The 18,347-nt window shown below is 43.6% G+C and overlaps 1 protein-coding gene across 1 annotated transcript in view; it reads right to left on the bottom strand.

The window, feature by feature from the left end:
- The window catches only part of FAM151A (family with sequence similarity 151 member A), a 179,724-nt gene that overhangs the window by 57,826 nt on the left and 103,551 nt on the right, over positions 1 to 18,347 (bottom strand). The window contains exons 5-6 of the mRNA XM_069232621.1: positions 13,807 to 14,031; positions 12,293 to 12,432 (exon numbers count right to left, since the gene is read on the bottom strand). Of these exons, the coding sequence (XP_069088722.1) occupies positions 12,293 to 12,432; positions 13,807 to 14,031 (365 nt within the window). The remainder of the gene's footprint in view (positions 1 to 12,292; positions 12,433 to 13,806; positions 14,032 to 18,347) is intronic.

The following is an 18,347-nucleotide window of genomic DNA, read 5'->3' as shown; positions in this document are numbered from 1 at the left end:
CTGAGCTAGAGGCCAAAATCCACAGCTAGGCACTTTGCAGAAAACATGTCAGATTTCAAGGTAAAAATGTGATGTGTCCATGTTGCGTTTCCTGTCGCGAGCATTATGCCCACCCACGCAAGTGAGGTACCATTTTTATCAGGAGACTTGGGGGAACACAGAATAGAAAAACAAGTGTTATTTCCCCTTGTCTTTCTTTTTTCCTTCCAAATGTAAGACAGTGTGAAAAAAAGACGTCTATTTGAGAAATGCCTTGTAATTCACATGCTAGTATGGGCACCCCTGAATTCAGAGATGTCCAAATAACCACTGCTTCTCAACACATTATCTTGTGCCCATTTTGGAAATACAAAGGTTTTCTCCATACTTATTTTTAACTCTTTATATTTCAGCAAATGATTTGCTGTATACCTGGTATAGAAGGAAAACCCATTGCAAGGTGCAGTTTGTTTATTTGCTCTGGGTACCTAGAGTTCTCGGTGAACCTACAAGCCCTATATATCCCCACAACCGGAAGAGTCCAGCAGACGTAAAGGTATATTGTTTTAAAAAATCTGACATCGCAGGAAAAAGGTACAGAGTAAAACGTGGAGAAAAATTGCTGTTTTTTTCACCAAAATTTCAATATTTTTTTATTTCAGCTGTTATTTTCTGTAGAAAACCCTTGTAGGATTTACATATATTACCCCTTGCTGAATTCAGAATTGCGTCATCTTTTCAGAAATGTTTAGCTGTCTGGGATCCAGCATTGGTTTCACACCAATTTCTGTCACTAACTGGAAGGAAAGCACAAAAAACAACAAAAATGCGGTATGTCCCAGTAAAAAGGCAAAATTGTGTTGAAAAATGGGGCTTTCTGATTCAAGTCTGCCTGTTCCTGAAAGCTGGGAAGCTGGTAATTTTAGCACCACAAACCTTTTGTTGATGCCATTTTCAGGGAACAATTCACAAGCCTTCTTCTGCAGCCCTTTTTTCCCATTTTTTTTAAAGAAATCAAAATTGTCACTGTATTTTGGCTAATTTCTTGATCTCCTTTGGGGAACCCACAAAGTCTGGGTACCTCTAGAATACCTAGGATGTTGGAAAAAATGGACGCAAATTTGGCGTGGGTAGCTTATGTGGACAAGAAGTTATGAGGACCTAAGCGCGAACTGGCCCAAATTGCCAAAAAAGGCCTGGGAAAAGGCCTGGCAGCAAAGGGGTTAAACCTTATGTGCACTTAAGTAGGCCTGTTTTGTGTATAGTGTCAAGCCATTTGTAAAAGCTAAAGGCCTTATTGGTCCACTGGAAATAGTTATGTCTGATTCCTTAATTGTTATTAATTTCCATTGAAATGTTATGACAAAGAAGGTAGGCCTTACTTACTTATTCTGAAAAGTATATGTCAAAGGCAATATCCTCATAAGGGTGGGTTGTTGTTATTAAAAGACAAACAAACAAGAATTGCAGCAAGCTCATAAGCAACGCACAATCCCTATTAGTGCCCAATAGTGAAAAAATGCAAATAGAAAACAACTATTAAGTTTCAGTAAGCGTGCAACTTCACCAAAGTTCCTGCTGCAAAAAGGAACTAAGACAGGGCTGAAACAGCCCCACAGGAAAATGCTCTAAGAGGCGGTGCACCGCAAAATGAGCAAATGAATATATAATATAAGGAAGAAACCGAAGTCCAAAGTTCCAGTAGTGCAGATGAACAGTCCTTTTTTAATGTTTCATAACAAGTCCAAAGTGTTGATTCCACACTATTCCATGGATGAAAAAGTTAGAGCCAAGAGAAGTAACATAAAATAACAACCATGTGTTGTTGCAATTCTGTAAACAAATTAGATGACACTCGAGATGAATAGCCAACGCATTTCGCCCAACAGAGGGGCTTCTTCAGGGCTGTAATGTAATGAAAAATAAATATATACTATGCTATCCACTGTATAGAAAATGAATATTTAAATAAGTATATAAAAAGCAAGATATGAAAGTGAGATGAGAAAACAAATACTGTGTACCAACACAGTGATAAAAGTAATGAGCCCAAGTATGAACCGTTCCATACCATGCAGGAAGAGAAAAGTATCATGAAAAGTGCGCGAAAAATACCCAAAACCTTGGGTTAACTGAAAAGATTGCGATGTTTATATAGATATACATACATGGTGTATTAGTATATGTCCAATAAGAAATGAGATCCCAAAGGGGGGGGGGGTCACCAAATGTCAGGTAAAGTTAATAAAGAAAAATGCTGAGAAACATACCATCAAAAGTATCCAGTCAGTAGTAGTGATAACAAATATATGGGTAGGTTCATAGCCTGGAAAAACGAAACCAGGAAAAGCTTAAATGAATAAAAATGATGAATAAATGGAGATGCATCCATATAGAAAAAAGTCATAAAAATTATGTAAGGTAATCGCTTAAAAAGTGGCAGAAAATATATGTAAATACCACGTGCTTACAATTACTACAGATAAACCGTGGGGCAATGAGATAAATCTTATGACAAAATGCCGGAGACCTATCCATAAAGCTCCAGAGAGTAAGAGTGGAAATAGTTAAATGAACAAACGAAGCCAAGCGTAAAAAAGAAAAATAGGATAAATGGGGAAAATATGAGCCTTACCGCAAGTGCTAAAAAGCGGTATATCACGCGTTCAAAGGGGGTTGCATCAGTGCGATCAAAACGACCGCGAAGAATCGTACGCGTCCGGCCCAAGTGTGGAGCCGGACGCCAGAAAAACAAACCCGTGGGTGAAAGCCTCCGGTCCGGGTGTGCCGAGAAAAGACGCCCGGCACCCGGAAGCGAGGAAATAAAGGCTCTTGGAAATAAAAATAAAAGAAGGACACGACGAGCTCGCCATATTGGGGCTGATTATAGTAACAACAGATGCATGCTAGAAATAAAAATAGGACAAAGGAAAAAACAGCCAAATTAAGGTGAATTAAATAAAAAACGAAGAAATTTATGAAAGGACAATATATACCAAACTGACTGGGTACCCCATAGAGCATAAGTGCACCAAAGGAATGAGTGTATCGAGAGGAGGTAAAACGGAAAGAGTGAAAAGGACGAGGGAAACAAAGGGAAAGAGGGAGCAGGGGGAGGGGGAGAGAGAGGAAAGAGGGAGGGGAGAGAGGGCGAATAAGCCCAGACATTAATGTAATCGAACAGAGTTTGGTTGACATAAGAAAATACACATACATATCAACAGAAGGAAATGTATTCGCCCTCTCTCTCTCCCCTCTTTCCCTTTGTGACTTCAAGGACCCGACGAATCCCGCACCGACTCTGGATCTGACACTGCAATACCAGCGACACCACTCTCCAGAGCTCACCGCGAGGATCATGACGCTCTGCAATTCCAAAGGTACCCGACACCGTAGCTGGCCCGCAACGCCGCAGCCGGCTTGAACTGTTGGTTTTGTTGATCCCGACGCCGTGATAGCCCCAGGTAGAGCTATCGACTTCAAGGAACTGTAATTTTGAGTAAATCTTGCAAAATTCACATCTTTAACACAGTATGTTGGATTGTTATCGTTTTGGTTTTGTGTTAAACAGATAAAATATTGGCTATTTTTTAAAACTGGTGTGGTGTCCTTTTGTAGTGTTTTCACTTATTATTGTGTGTTATGTGTAAATGCTTTACTCATTGCTTCTGAGAATAGCCTGACTCCTTGTGCCAACCTACCAAGGGGGTGAGGAGGGGTTATCTGAACGGGTATCTCTCTTATCCTGACCCGAGTGAGGGTCCCTACTCGGACAGGGTGCAAACCGACTGCCAACTAGAGACCCCATTTCTAGCAGGGAGGTCTGCAGAAACAGGCTGCAGACGCTGTTGAGAAGTCCAGAGTGGGCTAACTCAAGATGGGCTTCTTCTGGAGGGCTCTGGGACCGCATTGATACTGTTGGCCTACTTCAGCTCGGGCTAGGCCGCTCAGGTGCAGTGGTGATGTCCGGCATTGGGTTTTGGCGATCCCGGTTCTCACAGTTCTCTCTTTGGATGTCTGCATATGTAAGGAAGCAGATCCTCTGCTCCAAGGGAGTTCTTCTTGTTGATTTACAAAGCACTGGCAGCTGTCCTGGTATCTTGGATGCTGCCTCAGCAGGACAGGTCAGCTGCTCCTCAAGGGTCAAGTGCAGCAGGCAGGTTGGCACTAAGTCCGTCATGCTCCTCATGTTCGTGGGTCAATAGGCTTCCTGTCCACTCCTTTTGTGTCCAGCAAAGATCTGTTTTCCTGGTATCAGGGAGTCCCCTAAATACTCAATTTATGGGGCGTTAAGGGGAGTGAAGGGTAGTAGCCAATGGGTTAATTACCCTTGTTATCACTATACACTCTAGATGACCACTTCCTGAGGGAAGTGGGCTTCAACCTGTCCCAGAGTTCCTTATTCCACCACTCACAAGATGGCAGAATTTCGAAGGCTGTGTCCACTTCAGGCTGGCCCCCCTAGGGGTGTGTCAGTCTTCAAATACAACATGCCTCCTACATAGCTAATTTTCTTGTCTGTCAAGTGCCACATGGGCCCTTGGGCAGGTTGTCGGCATCCTCCCCTGAGGTGAGCCACTTCTGCATAGCAAAGGCGGTAGGCTTCTTTGAAGCTTCCTGCCTTGTAATGCAGATTCACAGGTTATTCTGTTGGGAGGGGTGTGGAACACCCTGGCCAGAGCAGGCTCCCGAGAGCAAAGGCCCTCGCTCCTGTGGGTAAGAAACTCATCTTTTGGTGGCAGGCTGGCAAGAACTAGTCAGTGAACCCACAAGCAGTTGGTATATTTTCAGGGGGCATCTCTAAGGTGCCCTCTGGGTGTATGTATTAATAAATCCATCACTGGAATCAGTGAGGGTTTATTAATATGAGATGTTTAATACCAAACATCGTTTCAGTGAAACCATCATGTAGCTTGGGAACTCGTATTGACTAGTATCCAGCACATGTACTTGAAATGGCTTCCATGTTCACTTACTATGTCTAAGAATTGAAAAAAACATAGTAGGGGCATATCTGCTCATGCATATATGACTTGTAATATAATGCACTCTGCCTTAGGGTTGTAAGTCCTGCTGTAATGGTGGCTTACAAATTTTACAGGCAGTGTTACAGGACATGGCACACAGGCTGTGTGCCATGTCATGTTTTCACTTTTTGGAGCACCTTGTCACGCAGCCTCCAGTGGCAGTCTGCATGAGTCTGGTGCTGGGTCCCTTAGAGTCAAACGGCAAAGTGTTCCTGGAGGATTTCTTCATATATTAATTTAGCGTTGGTCAAAAGGTCCAACTGTAAAGCCGACGAAATGCTTAACAGAAACACACAAGCGTACTGTTTTCAAATATCTATTAGTGAATTTACATAGAAACAAATGTATCAGAAAAATGAAACATTCAATTGATTTAAATCGTATTAACCCATCAACACTGTTGCCCCTCTTGAAACAAGATCATCCATTAATGTAATTCACTAGGCATGAATCCAGGGATCGTGGAGAGGCAAGAACTCCTCCTAACTTGAATAAGGACTCAATCCACAATCTAAACAATAGGTCCTTCTCTCTTACATAGTATAAAGGACTAATCAGTAAGCAAATTGCTTTGTGTGGTGTTAAGGAGACACCGTCGACGTTTCGGTCTCAAGAGGCCATCAGGTATGCAAGACTATCCTCAGGACTCAGTGTTGATATATGTAATCAACCTGTGCAGTACAAACAAAAGTAAATCTATATCAGTACGATATCTCCTTCTTAATACCACACAAAGCAATTTGCTTACTGGTTAGTCCTTCATACAATGTAAAAGAGATATAAGCCAATATCATTGCTCAATGTTGAGGCCAAAGTGCTAGCCAAGATGCTAGCTAACATGCTCCGCAGGGTAATAACCAGGGTAATCCGCCCAGCCCAGTCCGGTTTTATGTCCCGCACAGGAACATGGCTAAATCTGAAACACCTATATGGAGTATTTCACAGTGACGTAGGAGGCCCATGTGGACCCAGCGATGGTGTTTTCCCTCGATACTACAATGGCACTCAATAGTATTCAGTTGAACTACCTTTTTGCCGTCCTAAGTTGCTTGCACTTTGGTCCCAGGTTTTGTGCTTGGGTTTAATACCTATATATGAGGCCAGTGGTGAGGATCAGAGTCAATAACACACTGTTGCGGACCTTCAGCGTGGGCAAAAGTACGCGGCAGGGATGCCCACTGTCATCAATGATTTTTGTGCTTGCAAGAGAACCACTGGCTGCCTGGGTTCATAGCAACTCTCTCATTCCGAGGGTGCGCGGAAGAGGTGACTGGGAGGACCCTATCTTCTTTTAGGCAGGCAATATGCTGATATACCTCTCCAACCCATCAGTTCCGGTAGATAGGATGCTGCAGGTAGATTGTGTCTTTGGAGACCACTCTAGCAACTGGGGCAAATCATGCATGTATCCACTAGTGGGTGGGGTGCTGGCCCTACCGCAGAGGAATGCAATACCAGTAGCGCTTGAGGGCTTTACATATTTGAGCAAGTGTGTCACACGGAATGCCACAGAGTTCTTGAGACGCAATTTATATGAGCTTTTGCACAGGTTCCATCAAGATGTTAGTCACTGGAGGATTCTACTGCTGTGCCTTATAAGTAGGGCTGACTTGTATTAAATAGTAACCCTGTCTGGGTTTATTTATTCCCTACAAAACACCCCATTCCCTGTGGCTCAGGCCCTTTTCAGGAAGTCTGTCTTTTTTGTGGGAATGCCAGGATAGCCCTTCACAAACTTCAGAGGGGGGGGTCTATGATGGTGGCCTGGCTGTCCCTGATATCCTTACATATTATTGGGCCTCCCAGATTGTAGTAATAAATGAGTGGGTAAATGCAGATCGCCTGTGCTCCAGGTTGACAGGGAGGCGATGGGGCCCAGGGACTACCCTGCGTTAGTATATAGGAAAGGGCTGAGACACACTCTACTGATACACACGGACAATGGAAGAGGTGTGGTCAGTGGCCTTACAATACCTGGGCTGGGTGGGGAGGGTGATGGAACAGACCCACCTGTGGGTCAGCGATCTACTCTCAGAGGGGGTGGCCTGGTGAATTTCTCTTGCTGGGGGCTCCAGTGCATTGACCGGATGGAAATTGTATGAAAGGTTACGGGCCCTTGCCCTTTGAGTCACTACAGGTGGAGTATCAACAAGCGTACACAAAACATTACCATTATTTACAGATGGTTCATGCCCTTGGAGTGCACAAACTGGGTGGTACAGGTGGAGAAGTCATCCCCTTGGAAGAAAGGCTACTACTTGATCCTATGCCAGACAAGACCATTTCCTTAATGTATAAGAAGATTACGAAAAATGCCCCAGACACACTAGGCTCCCTATGAGGTAAACAAGTGGCTGGCCTGGATGATGAGGAAGGGAGAGAAGTGCTACAAGGCCCTAGATTTATCGCAATAAGAGTGGGGTTTCGGCTGGTCCAGCTCCTCATCCTCCACAGTTACTATTGCGCAATGACACTTTAGGAAGGGCACCTACATATCACTGCCTACAAGGTTGCTATAAAGAGAGCATGTTTTTACATATATTATGGGCATGTCCAATTATCCAATCCTTCTGGGATAAGGTGACCAGATTGATGTCAAGAGTAGCAACCATTGAGGTCCCAGTGGATGCCAAGTAGCGTCTTTAAAATATACACGGGGAGAGTGACTAGCCTAAATATACAGAGTTGTGGTCGGGGTTGGGGTGGCAACATGGTGAAATCGTGGGACAATTCTACCCCTCCCAAGATTCACAATGGGAAATAGACATTGAAGGGTGTCGTCAGGCTGGAAAAAAAGTCTACCAGAGCAGAGGATGCCCCAAAAAGTTGAAAAAATGTAGGGTGCTATGTGTATTTACCATGACGATGGAGATGTCTCGGGGTAGAAATTTTGATGCTGGAAAGTTAGAGAAGTCTGCTGTACTGAAGCCAAGAAGTTGGGGTTACTCACCTGTATATGCATTCTTATGCCACTGTGGCCCTCATTATGACTTTGGCGGTCTCAAACCGAGACCGCCAAAGCCATGGGCATCAAAAGACCGCCAATGCTGGCAGTCTTCCGCCCGCCATAATATGGTTACTGCTGGATTTCCGCCACATTTAGGGTGGTAACCCGTCAGTAGCAGTGCTACCAACTGCACAGCCCTGCCAGTAGGACGCCACCAACCGTATTTTGACCAAACATACCCCCTTCCAGTTCCCTGCCAGACAACCTCTTCGCCGGACAAGGTAAGTCAGGGGCCCAACTGGGGAGGGTGGTGGGAGGGTGGGGAGTGTTGTGTGTGAGTGTGCGGAGTCTGCGTGTGTGTATGAATGTGTGTGTGCATGTGTGTAAGCGTCTGTGAGTGTTGTGGTGTATACATGGTTGAATGCTTGTGAGTGAATGCGTGTATGTATGTTACAGTGAGTGCGTGTCTATATGTCAGTGTGTATGCATGGGAGTATGTGTGAGTGAATGCATGTATGGAAGTGGTTGTGCATGGGTGTATGCGTGGTGCGTGTGCATGATTGCATGGAAGGGAGGTAGGGGGGTGCTGTGATTCTAGGGGGGTGGAGGGTGCTGTGATTCTAGGGGGGTGTGGTGGGGGGGCTTGGTGATTGCTGAGAGGGACGGGGGCGCCTACCGGTGACAGGGAAGGAATTCCCTGACACCGGTAGCCCTACCGCCATGGTTTTTGTGGCAGTGGTACCGCCGCGAAAACCATGGCAGTAGGCCAGCTCATAATACCACTGGTGGTCATGTGTGGACCGCCGGATCGGACATGCACATCTCTGGTGGTTGATACGGCCATGGCGGTATGAGTGGTGATGTGGTGGGTGGCTGCAGCCAACCCACCACACTCATAATGTGGTGGTATACACCGCTAGCCTGTCGGTGGTGATACCGCCACATTAACCCTGGCGTCAAAAAGACTGCCAGGTTAAAAATGAGGGCCTGTGTCTCTACGCTAGAATGATATATACCCCTTCAATGGACTGCACCCTGAATCTTCTTGACTACACTGTATCTGTACTGTTGTGTTTAAAATAAAAAGATAAAAAATATCTTAAAGTGCAATCAGTACTTCCAATAAATCAATGTCCAGTCAAATACTTGTTTTTATATGAAAATAAGTATTTTATTTCTAACTATGCATTCAAAGAAGTACCTGTCATTCATAAGCAACAACACAAACCCCTTGAGGTTAGGGATCTAGTGTTTATCTGACAAATCTCCGTCCCACCCTTCTTTCTTGCAATGTGGTTAGGGTTATTTCACATTTATTGGTGGCTGCATCCAGAAATGCTCACTAGTAGGCCTTACTCAAGAGTCCCCTTTGACTCTTAGAAAATAGTCAAGTGTTGATGGTGCCAACAGCAGTATCAGCAGTGAGTCCCCTGTGACCTGAAAGGTCCAAATCAGGTCTTACATGCTCTAGCAGCACAGCATTGTTTCAGCAAGTGCCCTGATCGTAGACCTGTGCAATGCTCTAGTCTAGCAGAGGTGGGCTGCTTGCAAGACACGTGGCATCACTGGGCAGGTGCAGGCTCTCTCCCCAGTGGCGTTGATAGTCTCAACAGCAATCGGAGCTGCTCCAGACTTCCCTTGGCGTCGTAAGTTCAGCTTTTCCCTGCATGGGCGGAACAGGTTGATCTTCGTGCTCTCAAACAGGTCCCAGTGACAGAGCTAAGTCTTCTCAGCATCCTCCGAAGTGCACAAGGTTGGTCGGTGGGCAGGTCTCAGTGTTCAATTTCGACCTGCAGGTCACAGCTTCAGTTTTCCTGAGTGCCCGCCCAAACTTGATAATAATCTGTACCAGCAGAGCCCTCCAGTCATACATCGTTTCTGCAGTACCTACTGGCAAGGCATCAAGCTCTCCTAAACAATCACCTAGACCGCAGTGGCCACTCCTAGCATAAGATTCACTGCTAAGACTCACACAAGTCTTGGCGATTTGCCGGCACAGTCACATCTAGGGTGGCCCCGTCTGGCATATAGGGTCACCGCAACAAGGCAGTATAGGCTTGACAATCCCTGCACAGCTCTCGATGCAATGTGGCCGTCTCCTGGCATACAGGGTTTGCTGAGTCACTCCTGCACATGGGCAATGACCCGATCGGTACATAGCTGTCTACTCACACCTCCCCTGGAGTCCTCTTGCTGGGGCTCCCCACTGGACCTCACTCCCTTCAACGCTCTAATCTTCCTCACAGGGCACACTGGTCTTGGCAGGCAGGCGGGTGCTGGTAGTCAAGGCTCCAGGGCAGGTCGTCTTGGTTTCCCTGGATGATGTCCCCTCACCTAGCAGGGAGACTAGCAGGGCTTGATCCCCTGTTCTGGTCACAGGCAGAGCGTCCCCTCCTCACACAGCCTGTCTGGCAGCTTTCCAGATGACAAATTTTGAGGTCTTTTTATAGTCCTTTTCCAGACACCAAATTTGATTTAGGGTCTGGGTCTTTGAATTGTTATGCTAGGGTTCTGCTTCTTTTGAAGTGTACACTTTCTTTCTCTTCAAATGCTGTCTGTCACAGCAGGTGAGACTCTGAAGCTGATAGTCTCACAACACAGGTCATGGGATTAACTAGATTTCACACCTGAATGTCAGCCACTGTGATATGCACATCAAAAGGTTAATCCTGAGCCCTATTGCTTATAATTCCCTTATCAGCCCCATCTCTTTTCTGAGATATGTCTCGGCCCTTTCCATGTGATCTATTACTAAATCAAAGAGCACCCTTTTAAAGTGTAAAGGGGGAGTCTCTTTCTCTCTCTCTCTCTCCTTTCCTTCAGTATGTCCCTCCCTGCGCACAGCAATACACAAATCTGTCTGGGGATAGTCCTCTACTTCTCGTGTCTTCACCAGGCATGCCTGGGCTTCCTAAAATGGAAACGAGGGTCCCCCATGTAATGTACCACTGCACGCACACTTGCACTCAGTGTATATACACAGCACATATTCTGTCCAGTACTGTCACCTCGATGTATTGCACCATCCCTGGTGCTTATCCATCAAGCACATACAGCAGCTCTGTGCGCACTGCTTAGTACTCATTCCTTGCTGCATGGTGCAATGGTGTGCTTTTTGCAAACACACACTGCCAGCACACACACTTACCTTGCACTCTGCACAGCACTTCACCCTTAATGTGTTATACTTCTTGGAAGCACACATACACCCAGCATCTGATTTCATTGTGCACGCACTGCACAGTACTACACTTCCCATGTAATGTATTCCTTGCAGTCATACATACACTGAGTAAATGCACTAACTTTGCATGAACAGCACAGCACTGCCCATCCCTGTATTTTACCTTTTCCAGGCACACATACATCCAGAACAGGGTCACCACTCCTGCGCAGCGCAGCACTCTACATCTACATTATGTAGGCCAGTGCTGAGTGAGACACACAGCAGTGAAACTTTTAAAAAGGTGAGTGAGCATGTAGGCCTCATTCCAGTGGCACAGGGTAAAAAGGACCTGTTCATTCCTACTGATTACTTCACGGTATGCAGCCACCACTATGCTTGTGCTGCTTAACTCCTGGTGAAGGCAGTAGGCGTCCACCACTATGAGGGTAGTGCTTTGGGTGCCCCTCCTCGTCCAACAAAACCGAAATCCATGAGACAGGCCTATTTCATGGCACACTCTCATGATCCCTGTTTGCCTATGAGTTTAAAAACCAGCAATAGGGATCCAGACAACAGTACAGTTGGGCTGTCAGGGTAGGGGTACTCGTCTTTTACCATGAAGAGGACATTTTCCATCTCAACAGTTTACATCAGGTTCTTTTAGTAATTATCTTGCAGTATCTTTTGCTCTTATTTTGTACGACATTTAGGTCCCAATTTCAGGTGCATTGCTGAATGCCCTATTCCGTAATGCCTTTTCCAGAACCTATCGGAATTCTGAGTGCGACAGTGATTACTACTGCATCTCTCACTATTTTCCAAAGACACATTGTGGCAGTTCACAGCTGCTGAAATTTGCTGTATGAAAATCAAATTCTGCATGCAATTCTCGGTTTTCTGAGCCATAACTTGGAATAGGAACTATTTACCACATTCTAGAAATATCTCACCCCATGGTGCCAGCAATTACCCAATTCAGTAAATACTTTATCCTCATTCGTCCCACTCAGAAGTGGACCTAACATTCTTGCAAAGCTTTGAAGGATCTGGGCTGAGATGGTTAAATTCATTCAATGTTATGTGTAATCTCTTAACACTGTATTATATAACTTAAAAACATTGAAAATATTTAAAGCATAAATAAGTAAAATGGAGAAGAACATGAACGCATACTTGCAATTTCTTTAAATTGAGAGAGAGTGGGCTCATAAATATCATAATAGATTTCTTCAGGTTGGCTATTATCCCTGAAATACAGAAGATCTTCCACAGTGACGGGATCCTTTTCCCCTTGCCACAGAGTCATGCTGTACCTAAAAAAGAGAAGCAATACTTTAAGAACAGTACCTTAAAGTAGCAGAGTTCCCTAAGTACTTTCTCTGGAAAACCATGTCAAGGACCTCAAGGTCCATAGTATTACTTCCGGTGGACCTGTTCATAATGGTTTTCAAGTACAAATTGTGGATCATCCTGTGGATCATCCTGTCTCATGTTTCAGCATGAGGCCCAGATTCAGCTCAAACTTTCAGAATAACCATGGGCTATGTAAAGAATTCTCAATTAGATTAGTTAAATGTACATTCATCTCATATGAATAGACTAAAGATCTGGTTCAGAAAGATCACTCCTAATGTAAAATCTGCATTGTGGGCTTGGGCTTTTCACAATTCAGAGGCTGCATTCCCAGAAGACAGCTTATGGAAGGTGAATGGGAATGGGTACATTTATCACAAACCTGCAGAAAATAATAAAGGATTCTTTTGTGTCTATTTTCCAACCCCAAAAATGGGTTGCGCTGGCAAGGAAATAGTTTAGCAACACTTTGTATCATTTTTTGTGACTTTGCGGAGGCACAAAGTGTTCATAAATATGCTCCTTGTAGGAAGTCTTAGAACTTTCGCTTTGGTAGCTGGTGATATTCCAGAATGCTAACATCCTGTCATCTTGCACTGTTTCCAAGGCTACTGTTATTTCACACCAGGTTGCAGAACAGACAGACTCTATTTGACCAGTAGTTGTTTTCTGTTCCTCTCTAGGTTATGTAATTATTCTTTTTGAGCTTAACCTGCACCAAAATTTAGGCCTATTGGCCACAACTATGTTATTGTGACACAACACAACAACAACTCAGAAACAGATAATGTTGGACATGGAGGAAGTCAATATTTACAGTTTTCAGGTCAAATAGGGAATTTCAATTGTTTTCAGGGACAGTGGCAAGAAGTTAAAATATTTGGGCTGCTTGAAAAGAAAAGGCATTTGCAGTGCAATAGGTCTCGCATTTGCTTGAGTTAGAGCTATTGGCGTTAAAAAAGCATAACTGGACACATAAATTGGTGAACCCTGCAGCATAATGTGATCCTCTCTGCCACATAATCCCAGTGGCCCTGCATTAAACTAAAGCACTTCCCTTGACCTTCTTCCTCTATCTGCAGCAAAAATGAAAATATTGACATTATTTGTTATTTTGTAATATTATTATAATGGGGTCCCCCCCTCAACCTAGTGTGGGGACCCAGAGATGACCTAGACAGAAAGAGCACATCGTGGGGTTAGTTATGGGCAAAAAATGTTTTGTAAAAGGAATGCCCCACAAAGCATTATGGGGCAAGTTTCAGAGTGCAGCGAATATTGTAGTATCTACTCTTTCAGCTCCCTCACACGTTCATCCTCTGTGGGTCTGTTACCTGTCTGATTTTTGCAGCAGCCATCGGAAGTACGGCCACGCGGACTTCGCTATCACGGCCCTTGCTGGAAAGGAGATGCGCTGCGGGAGGTCCTTGATAAGGTCGTACATTTCCTTGATCATTTCCAATGTGTAGGAATTGTTTGGTAACTGAGGAACATAGAGGGTCATCCATCCAGGTGAAATTGTGACCTTGGGGTACTTTTCTTTGACAAGTCTAAGAAATCTGCAAAACATTAATGTAATTTATTAAAATTTAAAGTCATATACAAATGGATAAAAAATTATAATCCGCTGCACAGTAAATGGTCTTGTAGTGAATCAGTCTAGCAGGCTTCATTAGCCACAGATACGGCACAGTCTAAATCTGTGCAGCATATTTGTTCTATGGAAACCCAGATTTCTTAATTAGCTAATCCCATGAAGTTCCACCCTCTGCCTATAAAATGTATTTCCCTCTCTAACTAAACTTCTATATAGATGGAGATGGCATATGGTGACCAGGAATGCTATAAGGATTTTTAATGTTCGCTGATCAATTGCCCCGTGAAATAAAGCAATTTTCAGGCCTTTGTATTAATTTAGGGTTGCCAAAAGGTGGCAATAAAGAACTTGAGACTCCTGTCTTGGAACGTAAATGGTCTCAGGGTAAAGAGTAGGCAGAAAGGGTTGGTGCAATATTTGAGGGATGCCCTGTTTGATGTCTTGATCTTACAAGAGACTCATCTTCCCAGGGAGGAATGTTTTGAAGTTTTTAAGGCATGCAGGGGGGCTCAGCAAATAGCTAGCTCAAATTGTTTGAGTGGTAGTAAAGGAGTGGCTGTTCTAATTAAGAAACATGCCAGTATTACTTTTCTGGAAGGCCCCATAGATAACTTAAGGAGGTGGGTGGTGGGGAAGCTGTCTGCTTTTGAATATGTCTTTAACTTGGTAGGATACTATGGTCCTAATAGGGATGATGTAGGCCCATTAAGGGAACTCTCAGATTGTCTTTTACAATATTTAGATCCTGTAATATGGGCAGGTGATTTTAATGTTGTACTGAACTACGAATTAGATAGATCAGCGGGTAGTAGGTCCAAAGTAAACGAGAAAATGCAAGGGCAGATCCAGGTAATGATGTCCCAATGGGGGTTATATGATGTTTGGAGGGATAAAAGGGGGTCAGAGGGAGGTTACTGTTATAATAATAATAAGTATCGGCATCAGTCCAGAATTGACTATTTCCTGTTGGATACGGGTTTGAGGGACTTTGTTGAGTCAGTAGTACATATTGGGGTCCATTTATCAGATCACTCAGCGGTTAGTTTAGTTCTTAGGTTGCCAACAAAAAGGAGGGAAAAAAGGTGGACTCTAGACAGAACTTTGCTTCTGGAAGATGAGGTGGTTGCGGAATTGCGGGCGGATTCAGAGGAATTTTTTAGGATAAATTTGGGTTCAGCTACCTTAGCGATAGTTTGGGACGCATTTAAGGCCTTTTTGAGGGGATGTCTAATTAGGATAGCTGCATATAGGAGGAAATTATATAATGAAGAAATAAGTAGGCTGGAGAGTCAAATACAACATTGTGAGCAGGGAATGTTAAGTAAGGAGCAGGGTGAAGAATTGGACAACTTATATAAGCAACGTCAGACAGCCAGTCTGGAGTTGGCAGCTCTTTTGGATCGCAGGGTTAGATTGAGATGTGAAGCTAATAGGGTGATGCATTTTGAGTTTAGTGAGAACAGCAGTAAATTGTTGGCTTGGAAGATAAAATCAGACAGGGTCAGGAATCGGGTGACAGAAATTCGAGATGTGGACTCGGGCGAGATTAGTAAAGGTGCTGAGCAGGTGGAAGAAGGCTTTTTCAATTTCTTTAAGGACTTATACACTGAAGATTTGAAGCCGCCTTCGGAGATATTGAAGGAGTGGCTTGGGGAATTAGAGTTACTGACTCTGAATGAAGAGGAAAGAAGGGCGGTTAATGAACCGTTGCAGCTGAGTGAGGTAGAAAGGGTCATTTCAGCAGGTAAACTGGGAAAGGCATCAGAATCAGATGGGTTACCGATGGAGATTTATCGAGCTCTGGGTAGTAGCATTCTAAAAGTTCTGAAGCAATTATGTGACAATATCATGAGGGGGGATGAGAATCTGTCATATTATAATGAGTATGCGGCGATTTGGGACTCTCCTGGCTCCCCGGAGTGGACTAAAGACGCCCTAGCTATTCCCCTGAAAGAGGCAGGTTTTTTGTAATGGAAACATCTTTGTTATAATGGTGAACTTAGGGACTTTGATACCCTTAATATCAAGATGACGTCCTGGGTTGGGAATGTGACAGAGACAATGGGAAGTACTAATGGACTGGTTAGTTGCTGTGCTGCACTGCGTCAAATATAAGTAAATCTGCCACTGCCACTTTATGAGTGAAATTGTGTGTATAGTTGAAAATTATTTGAGATGCAAGGCTGGTGGTGAATGATAGAGGTAAATTATAAAATGTGTGACCTCCCACGACTGACACATAGAGGTAATGTGTTGATAGTTTGATTTTTAAATGCACCTGTTTAGCTCAGGTGTGGTTTCAGGTTTGGCTGGCATTGGAGCACTGGGAACAATACTGTTTGTGTTTTCAGCAGCAAACTTAGGCTCTTCCTACATGACGGATTTATAAAAGAAACAGACCTGTGAATGTCTGATTTCGCTATTTAAAGCAATGCAGAGGAGGAAAGCCAGAAACATGCAAACAGGATGAGGTTATAGAACAAATAACCAATTCTTTGACACAGTGCTGATTGTCATCTGTCAAAAAGTCAGGCCGGATAGTCCAGAATTTGAGTACCTGAGTTCTTACTTGACAAAGGACCTACGTTTGGAGGCTGTCGCCATCTATTCAATGATAGTCACGCTTCAAACAGTCAAAATGGTTCTACAGAATTTTGTAGGGCTACTCTGTTTGCAACCTTGCATCACCACCCTAAAATGGTTTCTCGTCATTTGTACTGAAGTGTCAGCAGATTGATTGGAGAATGTAGAAAGCACAACCCAAGATCTTTGCAGATGGAAAGGAAACATGTTTAGCAGAAAAATTGTGAAATAACCAAGGGCCTGAATTATATATCCACAACAAGCTTACTCCTGTGCAACAGTAATGGAGTATGCTTACTGCCAATTTAATGGTCTACCCTCAGAAATTTATTTAGGTGCAGGAGGACATTTGGTGTGACTTCTGTGTCTCCACTATGGTTACACCTCTCCGACGGCCCAATGGAGTAAGGGCCGCTGGAAATTGACCTGTATGTCTGCACACCTAATTTAGATGGGTGGACATATATGTCAGTTTTCACTGCCCATCACTGCCAGGAAAACCCTGGTGGTAATCGGGAGTGAAAACTAATGCCCCCCCTGCCATGGGAGATAACTACAATGGAGAGTGGGACATTTTTTTTTTTTATTAAAAAAAAAATCTTGCTTCAGGATTTCCTTTTTGAAATAAAAACAGGATCTTTGCTATACAGCTCTATCATGTTTGATGGAGCCATACATCAAAGTTACAATGCATTTAGGCTGATCCTGTGAATGCTAGAAATGTCTGTCGGCCTGACGTACAATTCTAAATTTGGCAGTTGGGGCCTCCACCAGGGCAACATAGTATTTTACTCCGTCGCCTTGATGGGCGACTGCCCAACCACCAAAATCAAAATATGGTTTGAGAGGGATAGTTGTTCATTAATTTATTCTGAATGGTGGACCATGCCATGAAAGAGATTATTTAGTAAACAAGTTGACTTAAATATTGCCCTCCTAAGTAGAGGACGCAATGCTAGTGATTAAGACCTAAGCCATGTGTTTAATTTTTTCAGCTTCTGGAGTATCTGTGCAGTGTTCTGTAAACAATGCCATCTGTGTATTGCATACTTCAGAAGACATTTATGTAGCTGGGAAGAATCAGAGATGTAGAAACCAAATGTGGTAAGAGATGATAAGCTGTGTCTTAGTTGAAAGAAATAACTTTTCTAGAGTGCTTAGACCTAAGACTCAAATAGAGCTAGCCAACAGCCTGATAGCTAGTGTTTCCTACTATCCAGGTATGAGATACATATTTGCTCAGCGAATCAGGACAAAAACTGATGTTGCATAGCAGTGACTCTTTTTCTTGGATTCAGTTCAAGTTTAAAATTGAATTGTATTACTTCTGCAAAGAAATAATCATACAATTATAAGTTAACCCTTCTTAATCATCCAGTCTCCTTTATGTCAGTATTAATGTATTGTTTCATTCACTTGTACCAATACATTACATGAATACATTATTATGTAGGAAAATACATCATTATCTAAAAATGTTGTCAATTGTTACCATAAATTTCCAAATTCATGGATAAACAATAGCCTTTTATTGACATAGAATCAAACACAAACCCCTTATCCACTCGACTTCATATACACCACACATACAAACTCACACATATAGCCATCATTTCCTATCAATCCTTCAGAATTTCATTTTTCCCCAACTCGGAGAGCGGTCTCTTTATCTTCCACATTAGTTGTGTCATAATC

The sequence above is a fragment of the Pleurodeles waltl genome, chromosome 4_2, assembly GCF_031143425.1.
Source record: "Pleurodeles waltl isolate 20211129_DDA chromosome 4_2, aPleWal1.hap1.20221129, whole genome shotgun sequence".
Classification (NCBI taxonomy): Eukaryota; Metazoa; Chordata; class Amphibia; order Caudata; family Salamandridae; genus Pleurodeles; species Pleurodeles waltl.
The sequence above is the reverse complement of the archived record's forward strand: the minus strand, read 5'-3'. Positions and strand labels throughout refer to the sequence as shown.